This window comes from Halyomorpha halys, unplaced genomic scaffold (genome assembly GCF_000696795.3).
Source record: "Halyomorpha halys isolate HHAL.00 unplaced genomic scaffold, Hhal_1.1 Scaffold871.1, whole genome shotgun sequence".
In the NCBI taxonomy this organism is placed as follows: Eukaryota; Metazoa; Arthropoda; class Insecta; order Hemiptera; family Pentatomidae; genus Halyomorpha; species Halyomorpha halys.
Genome location: NW_027114389.1, coordinates 303,993 through 323,830, shown reverse-complemented (window position 1 = coordinate 323,830; position 19,838 = coordinate 303,993). Strand labels below are relative to the sequence as shown.

The 19,838-nt window shown below is 29.4% G+C and overlaps 3 protein-coding genes across 5 annotated transcripts in view; 1 reads left to right on the top strand and 2 right to left on the bottom strand.

The window, feature by feature from the left end:
- Window positions 1-3,009: 3,009 nt before the first annotated feature.
- LOC106686766 (uncharacterized) lies at window positions 3,010-7,596 on the bottom strand. Its single transcript, XM_014430264.3, has 7 exons — window positions 6,898-7,596; window positions 6,479-6,825; window positions 6,252-6,407; window positions 5,505-5,655; window positions 5,249-5,420; window positions 3,429-3,501; window positions 3,010-3,262 (listed from the first exon to the last, which is right to left on the bottom strand). Exons 1-7 carry the CDS (start codon window positions 7,078-7,080, stop codon window positions 3,160-3,162), a joined length of 1,185 nt encoding a protein of 394 aa, XP_014285750.1. The 5' UTR covers window positions 7,081-7,596; the 3' UTR covers window positions 3,010-3,159.
- A 700-nt stretch (window positions 7,597-8,296) lies between these two features.
- The window catches only part of boca (LDLR chaperone boca), a 14,264-nt gene continuing 2,722 nt past the window's right edge, over window positions 8,297-19,838 (top strand). Inside the window, exons 1-5 of the mRNA XM_014430266.3 lie at window positions 8,297-8,521; window positions 10,652-10,726; window positions 10,795-10,955; window positions 14,966-15,107; window positions 17,136-17,206. Of these exons, the coding sequence (XP_014285752.1) occupies window positions 8,375-8,521; window positions 10,652-10,726; window positions 10,795-10,955; window positions 14,966-15,107; window positions 17,136-17,186 (576 nt within the window). The 5' untranslated portion in view covers window positions 8,297-8,374 and the 3' untranslated portion in view covers window positions 17,187-17,206. The remainder of the gene's footprint in view (window positions 8,522-10,651; window positions 10,727-10,794; window positions 10,956-14,965; window positions 15,108-17,135; window positions 17,207-19,838) is intronic.
- The window catches only part of LOC106686765 (UDP-glycosyltransferase UGT5), an 18,255-nt gene continuing 7,761 nt past the window's right edge, over window positions 9,345-19,838 (bottom strand). The window contains exons 5-6 of one of the 3 annotated variants that reach the window (XM_067051581.1): window positions 13,969-14,011; window positions 9,345-9,362 (exon numbers count right to left, since the gene is read on the bottom strand). In XM_067051581.1, coding sequence (XP_066907682.1) covers window positions 13,970-14,011 — 42 coding nt within the window. In that variant the 3' untranslated portion in view covers window positions 9,345-9,362; window position 13,969. Of the gene's footprint in view, window positions 9,363-10,864; window positions 11,348-13,968; window positions 14,012-19,838 lie in introns of those variants that run through there. The other 2 variants (XM_014430263.3, XM_014430262.3) reach the window with 2 other exon arrangements.

The window sequence follows — 19,838 nt, the reverse complement described above, 5'->3', positions numbered from 1 at the left end:
TATCTCAGGTACATCTGAACATTCATGATAACCTCTAGGGCAATCTAAGCAAGATTTTTCATGGTTACAATAACACAATAAATATTTTATTCTCAACTATTGATGAGTGTGTATAAAAGTCATATTCAGTAGGAATGGTATAAAGTATCAATAAACATTGTATAACAATATTTGCAGTCCACATCTACATCCTCTTAATTTGCTTCACCGCACTGCAGTAACTGATAATAAAATGAAAAAGAATAAACTGATTGATTCAAGAAACTGTTGATGATTAAACTTTAAAAACCATTCATCGACAGAAAAAAGCATTTAAAAAAAAAAAAATTAAAAACCTGCTAGTTAAATATGACTATTAGTATATCCAAAAATATTTTGAATATATAAAATTTACAAGTTAAGGAGTAAAGAAATCTTTTTTCATAATGTAAAAAATAAACTTCTTGCTGTATTTTTTAAAAAACAAATGGACTCTTGGGAATTAATGGATAATAGTTGAAATGTGACAGAAATAAAAATATTATTTTCAGGCTTTATTAATAACAGAATAAAAAGTAAAAGGTTGTTTTAGTAAAACATATATAAATAAAAAAATTGCAAAAAATGTTAGTTCTATTAAAAGAACATTAAATTGTTTAACGCAAATTTTTAGAGGTAATTAAATTTAGAAATGAGGGGGGAACATTTTTTTTTAGTTATATACATAAATAATTGACCATATAATTACAAACATATTTAGTTTTTCCTAAATTAGAAAATTCTTATAGTTATTATTATCATTTTTTTATATTTCTTTCTTGTATTATTTTTCATCTTTCATTTTTAGTCATATTCTTATCCATCTTTCCTTTATACGCGACGTATTAGAAATAGAAATTATACCGTCAACGGACATCTCCCCGCCACTCCTGATTTATAATCAAATTTCTCCAAGCTATCAACTAGGTGGGTGGTCCTGATTTGTTCTTTACTCATTTATTATTAATTTTATTTTTATTTATCCTTTCTCAACCTTTATCTAATTTCAACTTACTTCTTTATTTTCCATATTTTAATTTAAAAATTTTTTTTCTCATATCTACTTTTTTGTTTTTAGATTTATTGTATCTCCTGTACATTTTTAACCTTATAGTTTACATAATTTTAACCCTACCTTAATTCACCTTTTTGTATCTTAATATGTTACTATTTCGAAATCTTCTTAGTTGTTTTTGTATCTTTTTAGCCCTGATGATCAGAAAATAAATAGTTTTTAACAATTTTTGTTGTTTTTGACTGCAACTCATCTACTTCATATTTTTTATTTTATTTAATAAAAGAACAAATTTTATAGACACAATTATTGAGAAGCTAAATGTTATTTTCGCCAATAAAGGAGTTTAATAAATGTGAAAGATTAGAAATTTTAGAAAAAATAGTATCAATATGTTGGATGATTTCTCTAATTAAGGTTTAGAAGAGACTTTTTAAAATTAAAGAAAGAATATACGGAAGATCTGCATTTCAGAAGAAAAATATGTTGTTCTCTTTTATCTATTAGGTCCTTGTATAATTCCTTTATTGATGAAAATAACATTTTCTTCTCAACAATTGTATCTATAAAATTTATTCTCCTATTAAATTAAATAAATAATGCTCCATTATTTTAAATTTAATAATATTTATCAATTATTTTTACAGGTAATGTTTATGTTTATATAACAAACATTAAAATATCTATAGAACATACAGTGCTGAAATAATTGTATTATTTGTAACTACTATCATATCGCACTAGTATTTCTAAAGTGACACAACTCAAAAATTGGTGTTTTTGAGTTATGACTATGAAAGAAATTGGTAAATATATCTTTATGAATCATCAAAACTGTATCAACCTAGCTTCAGAGCTTGTCCGCCAGAGGGCACTTGTGTCACTCTTGCTGCCTTAATGCTATTTCCCCTCCATAGGCAGGAGTGTCACATTTCCAGAAATGTAAGTTTTAGACTTATGTCACTTTAGAAATACTAGTGCGATATGTAGATGCTGAATAAAAATATGGTATTTTATTTTTACTCCTTTAATATTTATTAGGCATTTCACAAGTCTTGATAGTTTTTACTAAATTAAAATTTATTTAATGAGAATAAGACCTATCTGATGTTTAAGACAATTTAATTTTTGTTAAACCACAACTGATATTAGTTTAATCAAAATCAAAGCTGTTTTGGAGAAAGTTGTAAAAATATATAGAATTCATTATTTAATATTTTCAATTTTAACGAAAAAATTATTATTACATCACAGGCATGTACGTAACTTATATTTGTAATTTTAGTTCCATTCAATGTTTCGTTTCGGAATCATTGGTTAAGGCACGCACAGTTTTGCGAGACTATTTCAACTCAATGAACCTATAAACATGATTTTCTATATAAATTTATTTTGTGAAAATTATGAACTACATTAAAAAATAATTACATTAATAAAAATTAAAAGAGAAAATTTAATACGATCACTTTCTTTGTTATTTAAACAAATATTTTTTTTAAACTGTGTCTCCTGCGATTGTGCACCACTAGATAAACCTAGCCCTAAAATCAGGAAACTGGAGAAGTATTTTAATACCCTTTATTGAAAAAAAAATGAATAAATTAGCACCACTACAACCCATAAAGGGTCACGGATGAAGTACTTTTCAAGGAACTACTGTCACTAGACCAACAGTTGTGCAAGGAGGTGATTTGGTCAGAATCATGCTTGAACGCCAGATTATTACCTAATTAAGGGGGTTGATTTTACACTTTATGAGGCTAGGTAGACCCAGGAGGGCTCCCAAACTCACAGTGCTGACTCACAGCTACCGTGAAACAGAAAATAATTATCTTCCACAGCCAGATTTAAACCTGAGTCCTTGGAGTCGGTAGCACAGTGCATAGTCGGTGCCACTCCCAGACCCTTTACAAATGTGTTAATTTAAAACATATTTCAAGACTTTATTTTTTCATGTGGATGATAAATAAAATAAATTACGTTTCACTAACTTTCTTTTTAATATACAAAAATCACAAAATTAAAAAAAAAAATCCATAACATATTTAATAAATACAAATATAAAGCATGTTAATGACTAGAATCTTTGTTATTTAATTGTTAAAATTACATTTTTAACCATTTTATTATCTCTCGATCAGCTCTTCCGTCTCTTCTTTCTTATCTGGTTGTAACAATAGCGGCTCACTGGGTACATCACTATGACCATTACTCAGATGATTCAAATCACTGAAAAAGTTCAAAGTTTTTTACATATTTACTTTAATTGCTTCTTTGAATAGGATAGAAACATTACAAAGTAGATTAACATTATCTCATTACAAATTATTACTGCAATAGAACTTAATTTTTATTATTATTCAATAAAAATGCTAAGACTACTGAAAAGGCTTACATTGTTTTGGTACTGCCAGATTCATTTAGTCTGCTCCTTATTTTTGTTAATTTTCTTTTAATCCGAATAGCACCTTTAAATAAAATCAATTAGTAAAAATTTATATATAAGAAGATGGTCAGGGTTGCGGTCAAAAGAGAAAAAAAAAAAAGTCTCTTTTGACCGCAACCCTGATCACCTTCTTATACATAACATAAATGGTTTAAATTGATAAATTAATAGCAATAATAACAAGAAAACCCTGTAATATGAAATTGATGTAAGTCCAGAAGTAGGAATTGAGATAATGCTTGTTTTGAGTAAAACAATACAAAAAAATAAAATGAATTTTATAGATATATATTTTAGTAGTTCAACATAAAAATAAATTTTATTCATTAAATAAAACAATCCATAAAGATTTGTTTCATTACAAAATAAAATTGAAATACAGTATAGTCATTCTTAATTTTTATTATGGTACCCTGCCCTGAAGTATACCAAAAAACATTTGCTACCATGATCTAAAAAGTCGCTACTGGACAAAGTGCTCATATGGGCGATTCTGAATCCTAGAGGATGATGAAGAGGAGCGATAGAAAACAATTAGTTTTTGAAATGAAGATACTTCGAAAAATATATCGTTCAGTCATGGAATAATGTATAAGAGATAATCACAAACTGGCCAACCTATATACGGAGCCAGATATGGTAATGTATATCCAGATAGTACGACCATACTGTGTAGGTGGAAGAATCTTTAACCCTAAAGAAGCTGTTCAGCATAATAACAGAAGTAAAATGAAAAGTGGAAAGAGGCAACCAAGATCCAATAACAGACTGTAGTGCTTAGGATGATGGTACATACTGGAAAGTTTGCACAATATATTAAAAACTTCCATCAAGAGTTGTTCTGAAAGTTTTACTTTTAGTCATAACTAAATAATTTTTAAACTGTACTTATCTCACTGTAATATCTGGATTTTAGCTACATGATTTTAATTGGCTCAATCCAATATAACTTGATTCAAATAAATAAATCAACCAACCTTAATATTCACACTAGACAACAAGTACTGGTACTGGTATTTGGTGGTGGAACAAGTCCGGCAGTGTGGGCCTAGTGATTCTATTTGCCAACCCCTGACGGCTACCTGGGTTGCCGCTGCATACTAACCAAGGAACCAAGGTAGGAGTGTCAAGATTCATTTTTCGGAAAATGATTGAAAAAGATTGATCACCAAAAAATGAATCTTCAACTGCCCCAGGTGGTCGAACCCACAACGTTCCGAACCGAGTGCACAGGGACCTGCGCCACAACCCACATGACCGTCACGTCCCTCACACTAGACTAGGTTCACGGAAATCTTCATGGATCTTGAGACAACCATCCAGTTTTAAAAGGGGTAAGGTTCAAATATTGATGGCTTACTTCACGGTGGGGTTAAGTACATTTTCACTAACGTAACAAAAACTAAAATTACAGTTTCTCTATTTTCGGAAAATTAATTAAAAAGTTTTATTTCCTAAGAGAGCCTTTAAATCCATGTTTTATAAAGTTAGTGGGAATGTATCTAGCACCATTGTGAAGTAAGATATCGACATTATACTGTCATATAATGGACTAATATACATTAACGCAAGAGCTTCAACAATACTTTTTAACATAACATGATCATAAAAAAATGATTTCTGTAAATCATATGGGATCAAAGTTTAATAAAGTCCAGCAAATAAAACGTTCAAGCATGCTGATGTAGTACCAAACTCTTGGTTTGTAATTTCATTATAAATATAAATAAAACAAAATTAACATCAGATAAGTAAATAGTAATTCTTACATTTAACTGTTTGATATAATGTTTGAAGATTTTCTTTCTTCTTTTCTGCTCTAGTCCTTTCTATTTTTTCATCCTCTGCCTTAATCTCTTGTGCATTTCCATTAGCTTCATGTGCTGTACCCATTAAAGTAGGCTGACTTTTAACAAAATGAACCACCATCGAAGTGACAGTCTAAAAATATTTAGTGCATAGTAAATTCAGCACGTCTAAGTAATTCTTAAATTTCTAGGTTCTTAAAATATAGTTGATAGTTACAGATTTCGCTAGTATCAATAAGTAAAGACACAGAAGAGATCCATTCAAAAGCAAGTAAAAAGAGAAATGCTTCATATCACTTTCATATCTCATTTTTTTCAAAGAAATGTACATGAAATATCTCGGAACTATATTAAAATATACAGCAGCCCTGAAATTTAAAAGACTGTTTTAGGAAATTAATTGAAGCAGTAAAAATTCACTAAATCAATCAGCAATCAACATCAAACATTGATATTTATTGTGACTAACTTCTAAATGTTTCTTAGTTTTTGTTAAGAAAAAACTCGCCAATCTTAAACAAAACTATTTGGCTAGATTGTGTTCAAAGGATTGGAGTTAAGTATAAACTAGAAATAAATGAATAACTAGGCATTCCAATAAAACACAAGGTGAATTTTCAATCTAAGGATTTCTGACAAAGAGTCAAAATGGCAATTGTTTTTAAAATGGCCCTTATAACCCAGAACGGTACATCATTTAACAGATACTTGTACTCTAGTAAACATGTGATTAAATCGACTTGTGATAAAAAGTAAATTAAGTTGTAAAAGTAGATTTCTACATCATATAAAAAATAACCGTAACTACTGGCTAATGTTAGTTATGTATTATTCTTATCAAATGTTACAATTTCTTTCACAATTATTTATTTGCTGAGATGAAATGATGTTCATTATATTTTAAAAATACTTTAATCTAAAAAAATACAATATAAATAACTGTACAATATAGAATATATCTTACCACAGGACTGAATGAAGCAATAAAAATAAGTAGATAAAAAACCTCAGATATTTTGTCTGTGCAATATCACAAAAACAAGAAAACAGCTTAGAAATAGATAAAAAGAAATCAACAGAATTAATCATAGTAGTAACAGCCACACCAAACTGAACACATCTGAAATAAGACATATTTCATGTACACCAAGTAATGATAAAGCCAGTTTAAAACAATTACAATACTCATACCTTAATGGAAAAGTTGATATGAAAAACAAAGTCAGCAATTCATTTAAAATAAATTCCAAGCTATGAAGTCCTTTTACAATGCATATCTCACATACATTGTTTAAATAATAACCAGACAAAATGACATAAGATAATTTAATATGAATAGAGGGGACTGGATCTGAAGAAAACCAAGTTGAAATATGGTTTTGTAAAATATAGTAAAACTTATTTAAGACATCTGAATATGTCAATTTTAAGTTTTGCAATGCAAAAGGCACAGTTATCGAAGTGAAAGCTATATTCCAATAAAGCTTAACTAACTCCTTACTTTCTTCTTCATTAATTGAAATTCTTTTAAGCAACAACTGAAAGTAAAATGAGAATTAGTAAGAGATTGGAGTCAGATATCAATAACAAATGTTAATTATCAAACATACTAAGAATAGCTTTTTGTAAACTGTGTGAACCAAGAACCAAATAAACCACCAAATCAAACACCATGGTACAACTCCTATTTGATCAACAGAAATCACAATGGTATTTAAAATGGTTTTCAAAAACATTGAAAATGAATAATGTTGAGTTTTGCATTGGTAGTCACTTTCAAAGCTATACTCCATGGTATAAATGTATTGTACTGCTTATATAACCATTCTCATAATTCATAATTCGTGTTAATATCACGTGAACAAAAAATATTCAATGACTTCGATAAGTACCGAAAGATTTTGACACTTGAATGTATACAAAACAAACCATAGCCATGTTTGACAAAGAGGTATAAATGTAACTAAATTAAGATAGCGGTCGTTTTGAACTCCAGCTCCACTCAGTGCCGGAGTTCATAAGCCCCTTGCACATAAAATTTTTTTGATTTTTTTTACGCCCTAATTTTCCATTTCTGACATACGGAGTTTTTCCCTGTTAGTAACCAAGCTGTTCTATCAATAGTGGGAGGGTTAAGTTTTCCCTCCGTCAGACCACAAAAAATAAAATTCAACCTGCGCAGGCCGGATACGAATCTGCGTCGCTACAGTTCTAAGGTACCCTAAGTTCCTGTGGCAAAGTACTGTACTCTTCATTGACATCCTCATCAAGAGAAGGGTCTCAGACTGTCTAAAATCCTGATTATCCTTTATCAACAGAAGAGAGCTCCCACCCCACGGTTGTCCAAGAAGCGCCACCGTGCTACCTTGTACGCAGCGGGCTCAGAACTCACCTTAAAATACCCCAATGACAATGAAAGGATATTTATTATTTTTATGTCCTTTTTGAAGATATTTATGTACCGTAACTATTAGTAAATAAAATTTATAGAAGGGTCTAAGTTGTTTAAAGACTCAAATATTTTCGATCTTTTATATTTTTTTACAATCAGTGAAGCATGCAACTTGTCAGCAAAAGAAATCACTAATTGACTAATCATAATTTTCCAAAGAGAGGTAAAAACTATCAAAAAATTAAATTTTCATTATATTGAGGTTTATTTTTTGTTGTATTCCATGATCACAGACCAATAAACTTCACTCTGCGATTACCCCATGGGTAGATGCGGATTATCATGAAATAGATTAAAAGCAATATCTTATTAAGGTAATTTTCCATTTATTTTATAATCCATAGCCCATTTGATGAGAGGGAGAAGACGGTTTTCATTAAGGACAAATCAGAAAGGCTTTCAAAGATGTTTTCGTAATTATGGATGAAATTTTGAATTGTTAATATTGTTTTCTAACGTATTATATTGAGATATAATCGCAAGTTCTGTTTTCGATTCTTTTATTATTCTAATGAACTAACGTTATTATTTTAAGTCCGACATATCGATTATTTCAGTATCTAGCTGTCATCTGATAACCTGCTCATAGTTTGAACTTGGAGATAACTGTTTATACTTAGTTTATAGTCCTGAAAATGTTTCGCCTCAAGTTATGTCTGTTTTTATTGATCCATTGCGTTCTGGTTTTATGTAAAAGAGGCGATGTGAAGCCTGACTGGGCTAAAAAAGACATAAGAGACTTTACTGATGCCGACATGGAAAGACTTCTGGACCAATGGGAGGTAGGTATAAAGAATAGAAGTAAACATTTTTTGTACTTGGGAGTCGTCAAAATAATAATGAGAAGGAATATTAACTGGTATATATAATGGAGTGTTTACCAGGTCTATTTATATTGCCCTTTGTTCACACCTGAATTTATGGAAGGGTTTAGCAAAGTATTTAAAGTTAATTTTTACTCAATAATTTGTTTAGGCCACAATGCATGCCTCAAGCCTTTCTTGAAAAATATACTTTTTTAATTACTGCTCAATGTTGATTCAACTATTTTCAAATGTTTTAATTATCAATTGGTGTAGATGGTTATTGATTGAATTTGATAATAAGTATTCATTATCAATCTTTTTCATTTGTTCATTCATTATTATATCTTTATGGGTAATCAAATGTGTTGTAAATGACAAACTTAAATTAGTTTCTTTTATCCTGAGATTATTACAAGTGTTATTTTAAATTCTCTACATTATTTAACATGATAAATCATAGGCTTACAGGTAGCAGTTCATAATTGTCTCTCAAACAAAATGGATGAGTGTGTACTCACTTATACACAACGTTCAATTGTCCATTTGGATACCTTATATTTTACATTAAAATATAAGGAAAAAGCAACAAACTGAGGAGAAGTTGCGATAATTCTACCTCCTTGATACACGCTTCCTTTCAATTTGAGAAAAAAAATACTGAGGACTTGATATAGCATGTTTGGGCAGGTCCAAGTCTGCTTCCTTTTAAAGGTTGTGGGTTTGATTTCCACCTGGGCCACTCATTTATTTTGCAGTGGCCTTGAAAAATGAATCTTGATATTGCCACTCTGGGGCTGCACAGATACTCAATGGTGGACTTGAGCGGAAAAAAAAAATAATAAATTACACTAGTTCAGATTAGTGAATAATTTTACTTTTGCTGGTTTGTTTTTGTTTAAAGACGTAAAACCCTTTGGTCATCAACATCTATGAAATGCTGCAATTACAAAGCCACACACATTCACTCATGCCCATAGGCACACGATTCCATCTTGAAATAAATTAAATAAACGCATACAATTAAAATCTAAGAAGAGCTATAATTTAGAAAGGAAGTAGTGAACTTAAAAAAATTCAAGTACCAATATAACTTTAGTTTCTTCATCTGTGAGAGCTTCAGATAAATTTTGGGTCAGTCCTGTTCATTGTTGGTATATAGTGAGGGCATTCTTCAAAAATATGTTTAACAGTGGGAATAGACAGACAATATTGGTTTGGTTATGGTTTAACTACCTGTTGTATTCATCATGAAATTCCATAAAGAAAATCTTAGTTTTTATTTTTTAATTCGATATTTTACAGAAATTGTACAATTAATATTTAAAGAATTAACATGATAATCAGCTGACTTTTTAATGAAAAAAGAAACAGAATAAATTGAAATGGTAATAAAAATTGATTAATATATATTTTATAGTAAAATATCTTACATTAGTTTGGGTATAAGTGTTCCAGATTAAGTTGGATTTTTATGTTATAAGACACTGAACCTTTATCTGTTGTTAACTGGAAATGGAATTTTGTGAGATCGACAAAAATTGATTATTTCTTATAAACCAAGCAGCATCTGCAATTTTTAGGACTTAGTTTTAGAATGATTGTAATTTTTTTTATTTCATACTGGATGCTGCTCCCTAGACTTCATAACTGTATTTAAGTAATGGCCTTAATATTGTTTTATAAATGAGTATGGCTGTATCTACTTTCAATCTAGATATTCGATTGGCAACATTATACTGCATTGCCATCCATGTGTAGGTTTGGGTTAGTTTAATATTGATATGGTAATTCCTGATAAGGTGACAATCCAGATGAAAACTATGGTAACTTACTGCTTCAGTTATAGACTAAAGTGTCAGTGTTATTATCGTGTTAATACTGACCTTACCAAATTGGGTTTAAAGGTCTTTTGTAAAAGAATATGTTCTAAAGGTTAGCCTTAAAATTTATAACTCATTTATGATTATTAGAAGTGTAAATTTTTCTCTTTCCTTATTTCATAAATGTGTGTTAGATGTAGTCTTTAAACTTCAGATTAGTGTTTACTGAAAATATTTTGATAAAGTTGGTCTAGTTTAGTCATATAAGGATAATTTTGATAATTAGGAAGACGAAGAACCATTGGAACCAGATGAGCTTCCAGAACACCTTAGACCACAGCCCTCTCTAGATTTCAACAAGGTAATTGTCATCTTATGTGCTCCTTCATTGCTTTGGTTTCATATATTCTGATATTTGCTTAATGTTAGATTAAAGGCTCTGATCCAGAACAATTATTAAAACTGACTAAAAAAGGAAGGACATTGATGTCCTTTGTGATTGTTAGCGGTAACCCGACGAGAGAGGAGACAGAAACTATTACTAAGTTGTGGCAGACCAGCCTATGGAATAATCATATCCAAGCTGAAAGGTACTTAGTTTATATATTTTTATTTGTCAATTTAAACAAATTTAATTGTTTTTGATTCCACATTTTTATAACAACATATTTGAATCTTTAGTGTTTCACATTAATTATAATTAGATTGATATATGAATTTATTTATTTACAAATATATACAGTATCAAGTTTTTTGTATAAAACATATTTTTATCAATTAAAATGGAGACTGGTGGCAAGGATTATATTGAAGCATTCTTGAGTCAGAAGTACCACTGGTTCGAATCCGCTCTGTAAGATTTGACTTTAATGTTTGGTGGGTCCTCATAATAATTCTACCTTCACACTCGGGCTGCTAGAATAGATTGGTAACCTGTTGAATAACCTCTCCTGCTTTAGTTGGTGAGCTCAATAGTGTTAAACTAAATTAATTAACAAATAAAAATATTTCATCTATCTGAGGCTGGTTTGATGATGTGAAATTTCTTATGTTTTCTAAAATGTTTTATCTGTTTTTGTTTCAATTACTGAGAATGGAAAAACTGATAAATTTTAAAGTTTTTCCTCTTGCAAGAATAAGTTTTAATATATATATAAAAAAAAAAAATTGAAATCCATTTTCTTTAAAATTATATTTTTCAGTTATCTTAGTAATGCATTAAGGGTGGAATTTGTTTGTTTTTGAGCTACTTTTATTGTTTGCGATTTGGAATGTGACATAAACGGCAATAAAAACATCATCAGTAATTATAGAGAAACTATACTTAAAGCTCTGGTTATCTTTTCATTACTTCCATTTTGTCTATTGTCCTCATTGTTTGTAAAAATTTATTAATTGAATCTATACAAAAAAAAATTCTTTTTCCATTATTGCTTGAAATATAAACTAAAAATACAATAAGCTTCTATATATGAAGGATATGTGTAGGAACTTCTCATGATAGCACTTCGGTAACATTTCTACATTAGGAGGTCTTGAGTATATACTCTTTCAGGTACATCAGAGGATGAAGGATTTTGGTTTGTAAGTATTGGATAAGAGAGGAATTTGATAGTTTAGTGGAGTCACAAAGTCTGGGTAGGCTCTATTAGAATCGACTTACAGTTTTCTGTCTTCAGTTTTGTATGATATAAGAGATAAGTGGAATACTATTGAAGAATACTGTGGTGCAGTCTGTTGACTAAACAAATTAAATGGAAATGTTATAATTACGTGATGTTTTGTTACGCTATTTAGTTTTTATTGAAATTTTAAATATCTGCTCTATCAATATGTTTGAGGATGCCCCCTCAACATTTTTTATGTGTCTTGGAGATGTTGCCCTCTATGGAAAACATGGAAGAAGAGAGTTGGTAGCCATATTGACTTCTACAGGTAAAAATAAGAGCTAGCACATTTTAAAAAGGCAACACCACTTTCTAAAACACAACATGAGTGAGTGGAACTTCACCACACTCAGGCAAGAGGAATGGCAGCGGCAGTATGATAGAAGAAAATAACAAGAGAGAAACCCGTTCCATCGGAACATCGAATAGAACATCACTAGAATATCAAACCAAGTGACATATAATCCCTTCCATTATTCCTTGTAAACTTATCAATAGTCCAAATTCTAACAACTATATTGTAACTCTTTCGGCAAAACAAATAATCAATTGTTTCATAAATATAACAAGAATAAAGGTTTATTTTCATTTTGTTCTTCATTATATTGGGTTGTAAAATAAGTTGGTAGCATTTATCAATATTTCAATTTAATCCTCTCTGTTTATAAAATCATGATTACTTTGTCAATAATGTTTACATATTCTAAAAAAAGATTAGTTAAGGTGCTTTTATGCATCAGTTTCAACCGAGATTCCAAATCCCTTGGTGGCATTTTGCTTGCTCAAAATGGAAGAGAAAAAAATTCATTTTCATCATTTAATGATTTTTTGTTTCTCAAAAAGAAAATCCACTGCGCAGACAGTTAACAAAATTTGCAGTATGTATGGTGATGATGCTTTAGGAGAAATCGCCTTCCATAAGTGGTTTGCTCGGCTCAGATCTGGAAATTTTAATTTGGAAGACACAAAGTGCTCAGGTCATCCTTCAGCTATTGATGATGACTAAATTTAAATAAATAACGTCCTCACATGTCTTTGCCGACCTGGTAGAAATTATTGGAGTTTGGCTGGGATGTGATCCCCCACCCACCCTATTCACCAGACCTTGCCCCAACAGATTTTCACTTATTTCGGGCCCTTCAAAACACTTTAATTCGCTTGAGGACTGCAAACGCACATAGAGGAGTTCATTAGGCAGAAATATGAGAAGTTCTGGGAGGATGGAATTAAAAAATTAGCTAAAAGATGGCTAAAGTATTTCTAAAAATCAAAAGTTTTTATTGAAATCACCAGTAAAAAACGCTACGAACTTATTTTACAACCCAATAATTGATTTTATTTCAAATACAGTCCACTCCAGCAATATCAGAAAAATTATAGTAATTCGGGTAATATCCCCCAATAGTGAAATCTGAATAATACTTGAATTATACATAATACCTGTGATATGTTATATAACTACCAAAAATATCCTGCAATCATTTCTTTTATTGTTAAATCAGTGTAATCTTTTTGTGTTTATTGCTAAATTATTTATATTATTATTACTACATTATTTTTTTACTGTACCCAGACCATCTTCCTGTTATATATTATAGTACTATTATATACCACTATTAAGCTCTAACTTTGCATTACTTCAAGGATTTTATATATTTCAGGCTGTTATCCTATTTTCTCTATAGCTTAATATGATTTCTTATGTTTTAAAACTGTCTTCTTTCTTTTTTTTTTAAATTTGCAGAATATAGTTTATATTGTTTTTACAATTTACAACTTGGCTTTCCATCTCTGTTTTTTACTGTTTGTACATTTTCCAACAAAAAATTTTATTTTTCTTAATTTTTCCGTACCTACTTACTAAACATTTGCAAACCCACTGTGACAAATTTGAAATATTAAAATTAATTAAACTTCGGAATGTACACATCCTCACCTTAAGTCTCCCAGGCCCTCTTTCTTTTTGTACGAGTCTGACCCTAAAACAAATAAAATATATATTATAGTTTATTTTATGTTTAAGATTTATTTTTTTTTATTTAAATATTTATATTTTTGGCTTTTTGGCACTACTGAAGGTAGGTAGAAGGTACCTATGCAAGACGTGAAAAAAATTGTCCTTGAAATCAAAAATTTCAACTTGCATTTTACGCTACGGACATTAAGTAACAAGTTTGGTTCTGTATGTCTTTTGAGATTTGGTAGTCAATACCTTAAGCTTGCTATGGAAACAAGTTTCATATAGTTTTCTTGCTGTCAGCTCTAACCTGAAGTGCAAAAATAAACATTTTTGACACATTTTACTTTTTTATTATCATAAATGTTAGAAAGCAACTGAGGTTCACAAAAAGATATGTGAATTTATTTATTTATTTATAAAGATATGTGGTTCTGTCTGTCTGTAGTCAAATTCATGTAATGGATAAAACACCTAATTCTTTTAATTCAATTTTCAGGGTTTGTGCTTAGTTGATGAGGTATAAATTTTATCAAATTCATCCACTATTTTTTCTTAGATAAGGTAGATATATGTCTCGAATGTTATAGAAACTTTTTCATGTATCTTTACTGACCACACCCCGACCTCATTAATAATATCAAATCGATGAATATAAGCTATGAAAGAATTTTATTTATAGCTGAAAGAGAAAATAATCAAAAGTGCCTGATCTCATTCCATAGTAAATTCCTTTGTTAAATTGTTTTTCTCAGCTCAAGAAACTCTTAAATATGAATTTTCAAATCAACAGAAAAGTAAAAACTTTTCTATCATAATTTTTAAGTACCTTTAATATTGTTTATTTGAAAGATTAAATAAACTAATTAATAGAAAAGGTAATGAAGCTACCATAACTTATGTACTGGCAGATTTTAAAAATTTCCTTTGTATTATATTAACATCACTGTTAACTACAAAAAAATTCAATTTGCAGGTATTTAGTCGAGGACAACAGAGCAATATTCTTATTTAAAGATGGTTCTCAGGCTTGGGAAGCCAAAGACTACCTGATTGAACAAGATCGGTGTGAAGAAGTTTTGATCGAGAATAAGCCGTATTATGGAAAGCATTCAAGTGTAAGTGTACCTACCTTGTAGTGATTGGCTAAACAGTGAAATTTTTATTATTTATGGGGTAGCTGTTACCTCTCTCTGAATTACATAATTCCAAATACTATAAATATAAAATTGACTAGAAAGTAATTTCGGTTTGTACCAGTAGATATAGCATTATGTTCCTTTTGTTATTCTTTGGTCAATATTAAATTTTTTTCTTTTTGAGATTTGGTAGTCGATACCTTAAGCTTGCTATGGAAGCTTTAACATGGAGTGCAAAAATAAACATTTTTGACACATTTTACTTTGTTTTAATCATAAATGCTAGAAAGCAACTGAGATTCACAAAAATATTTGTGAATTTTATAGTGTTTATTGTTTAATAGAAGTCATATGTCTAATTCTGGAATTTTTTATTGTAAGAAGAACTACATTCTAGTTGATATATGAAAATTGATGTTGATGAAATGAAAGCCATATTGTTTAAATAAATTAATTAGTATCCAAATTAAATCTCAAAACACTCTTAATTATTTCTTTAAAAGTTCAACGTTTCGGCCATCCTTAATGACAATCTTAAATATAAATTTACACCTCACATCCTATAATTTAAAAACATTTTCAGGATATTCTGCTCAGGTCATTAATATCAGTCAAATCACCCTACTTTGTCACTATTCCATTAATTTTTATAACTTTTAATTACAGATCAAGTTAATACTATTATCACTTTCTTGAGAAAGAAAATTGACAAAATAGGCTGATGTAACAGATATTAATATTAGAATAGCCTGCAAAAAGTTTTTAAATAATTGGATGTGAGGTATAAATTTATGTTTAAGATTGGCCTTGAAGATGGCTGAACTGACCAAAACATTGGACTTTTAAAGAAATAGTAAAGAGTGTTTTGAGATTTAACTTAATTAATTTATTTAAACAATAAAAACTAATCTCAAGGAGTTTAAATAAATATATTTAAATAAAAGCCAAATAATTGAATCTAATTGTCATATAATGTTGTGAAAGATTGCAAAACTGTTAAAAGTATCACAAAGAATAATTGAAAATCAAATAAAACATCTTGAATTTGTTAAGAATTTTAATAATTGGGTTCTGCACGAATTGAAAGAAATTTACTTTACTCATTAATCAATATTTGTGATACATATTTTAAACGTAATGCAGTCAAACCTTTATTAAAACAGATTATCACTTGTGATGAAAAATTGATCGTCCACTATAATATTAATCGAAAAAGATCATAATCTAAGCACGATGAACCAGTACAAACTATATCGAAAGTTGAATCACACCAGAAAAATATGCTGTCAATTTGGTTGGATCACAATGTTGTTGGGTATTTTGAGCTATTTTCAAGTAATTGAACGGTCAACTCAGATGTTTGCTGCCAACATTTACAAAACTGGAGGAAACGATTAAAGATATAACACTAGAATTGGAAAATTGCAAAGGAATCTTTTTTCACCACAATAACACGAGGCACATTTTTAGCACAACACTAAAGACACGATTGGAGCTTGGTTGGGATGTGATGTTGCATCCCCGATCTTGTACCATCAGATTATCATTTATTTCTAAGTTTTAAAATGGTTAAAATTTCAGTAACCATTACGACCTCAAATCTTGGTAAAGTTTTTTGCTATCATAACACGGGATCATGAAATTACCAGAAAGATAAAAAAAAGATATCAAACCAAATTGAAGATATTTGACTGATGAAAGTTCATTTTTTGTTTATGAAAAATTGAATTTTATTTCACATAAAAAACAAAATTACTTTCTTGCCAATATTATTCTGAGTATTATAAATAATCGAGCAACTGTTGTGACAAATAGTGATTTTAGAGGTTTCTAAAACAACCTATTACAAGAACATGTTATCACTAGGTCACTGTTACCTCTGTTTTCAAGATTTCACTTTTTAGCCCATCATTACTACCTTATGGTATATTATTACTACCTTGTGGTGCATTATTATCTGTAATAATATTTAGCATTAATTTATAATTTACATTGTTTTTATTACAGAAAGGAAAAGTTGAAAAAGTGGAACCTTCAAGTGCAAAGGAAGAGCTATAATTTGTAAAAATGACATTTTTGTGAGTATGGACAATTGAAAAATTATCTTATTTTTCTTATATAAATTTAATAAGGAGAAAAACTTCGGCCATAGGTCAGATATGGTTTGCTTTCCAATTGAATAAAAATGAATTACAATTTCAATTGTAAATTTCTACTCCCTGAAAATACAATATCTGTACTGATAAGTATGATTGAAGCCCCTATTCTTGATTTTTTAGGAGACAAAAAATTCTGTATAAAAACTTATCCGTTAAATTAGTTTTAACCCGGATATTATTGTAATATACAATTTTATAAATAAAGTACATACATTTAATTTTTGAACTTTGTTTATTTTTTTCTGTGTCTGACTATATATTTAACTCAAAATCGACATTTTTTGCACTTAAATGCTTTATACTTATACAGATATTATATATTTGTTCTAAGAATAAAACTACTGAAATATTATTAAACTAAATTGAACATGCTGGAAGAGAAATGGTACTAATTTTAAACAATAGAATTGAAGGATTGGTTTTTGCCTTATATATTGGTTTGTGGCTATTAGCTCTATATGCTTATACGTGGTTTACTATAAGTCTAAACCAGAGGTTGCCAAAGTGGTGGTCCATGAGGAAATTTTGTTGGTCCCCAGACAAATGTGGAATATACTTACTCACCATGTTAAGTTATGTTTTAAGATGTATTGAAACATAATTCAATTCATAACAATAAGTAAAAAGTTATAAAAACACTATTTCATAGAATAACGCAACGGTAAATGTCATACTGCTGCAGCTGCATTTTTTTAGCTATATGTTTTGTCTCATCTCGTTTCGCACTCTTCTAATGTTTCACTCTCCTGCACGTCGCATATGTATATCAGTTGTTTATTTATTTTATTTCATAAAAAGTGAATACCCTTTTCTTAGTGAACAGGCGATGAAAATTCTGGTTCAGTTCTCCACATCTTATTTATGTGAAAAGTCCTTTTCATCAATCAGAGCCATCAAAACACGGTACTCATCTCAGCTTGAAATAAGTGGAGTTCTCCATTTTGCAGTAACAACAACATTGAATCCAAATATCCATAATCTTATTTCGAGTAAGCAGGAACATTCATCACACTAGGAATGTATAATATTAAAAGTTTAATGTACTTAAACCATTTTTTAATTGTTTTGTTTTTACAGTTTTTCTTTATTTTATTATGGTTTATTAATAAAGCTTTCATAATTTGTATAAAATTAATAGTTTCATTTTATTAAGTAGGTACATTTTATGTGTTCTTAGATCATATTTTTTTTTCTATAAATATATTTAAAAAATCCTATTAGTGGTCCACGGGATTTAAATTATGAATTTACTGGTCCGTGCGGTCAAAAAGTTTGACGGCCGCTGGTCTAAACTGTGGTGTACCAATGATAACATTGGTTATGATTCATAGTGGATTGGTTTGTAATTGGAGTCCTGATCAGTTTCTTTTGAGTTGCTCAACATGATGACTGCCTTAGTCCTAGATTAGTTAAACCTAAAACTGCATTAACTCTTGGTGGTTCATTCAAGATCTATAAATCCTACTCATCAACAATTCCCATTCTGCGACGCATACAAATTTTCTACTACTTTTATTATCACCTGCTCATTAGTTTGTTCAAATAAAGCAAAAGTCAACAAAAGAGCGGAGACTATTTATGAGTTTAAGTATACTAAAAGGCCTTTGTAGTCTCAAAAAGATTAATTTATCGATCTTGCCAAATTTTCGCCCATTCTGACATCATCAGGGCATTATTGTACAAATGAAAGAATACACACATTACATAGTTAATGGACTTATCATTCAGACATAGGATATAACTATTAAAAAACTAAACAAAAAAAAATACTCAAAAATAATTGGTGTCCAGATCCAAGAGGAGAGGAGAGTTGCCAACACTAAAATGTTTAAATTATTCTAAAATTATGATGAAGGTTAAAAATTCCTTAAAATCTTAAAATTCATAAATAAATTTAAAAAAATAGTACCTTAAAAAAAAAAAAGAAGATATTATAACCCTAACTCAGTATAGTAATAAAAAGGAATTTTTATGCTTCTTTATGGTTGATGTCTCTTTTTTTGTTTATTTTTTTCAGCCCTGATGAAGGCCTAAAATTCAGGTCGAAACGTCGGCACAAATAAATAAGTTTCGGTCATTTGTGTATTTTTTGCTAACCGCAACTCTGACCATCTCATATTAATCTACTGTCAACTATAAATACCTTATTATATTTCAATATATCGTTTGAATTTAAATAGAATTTCAAAAAATTTTTTGATGAATATTATGTTGGCAAATGAGAAATGCCAACCTAAAAACACATAATCATTTATTTAAAATACCTATTGTTTCAGAAAATAAATTAATTAAAGAGGTGTGTAGAGTTGAGCACCAATTATTTTTGAATACTTTTTTTTCTGTTTTAAGTGTTATATCTTGTGTCAGAATGGTAAGTCCTTTAACTATATGAGGGGTATTCATGATGTTGTGTTAAATGTTATATGTTTTACCATGTTAAATGTTATAACTATAGGATTGTGAGCAGCCCTATTTGAAGTCATGTTAAACGTTAAATGCATAAGAGTTCCTAGCGGATTTTCTCAGCAACTTGTTGTATAAGCCTTTATGT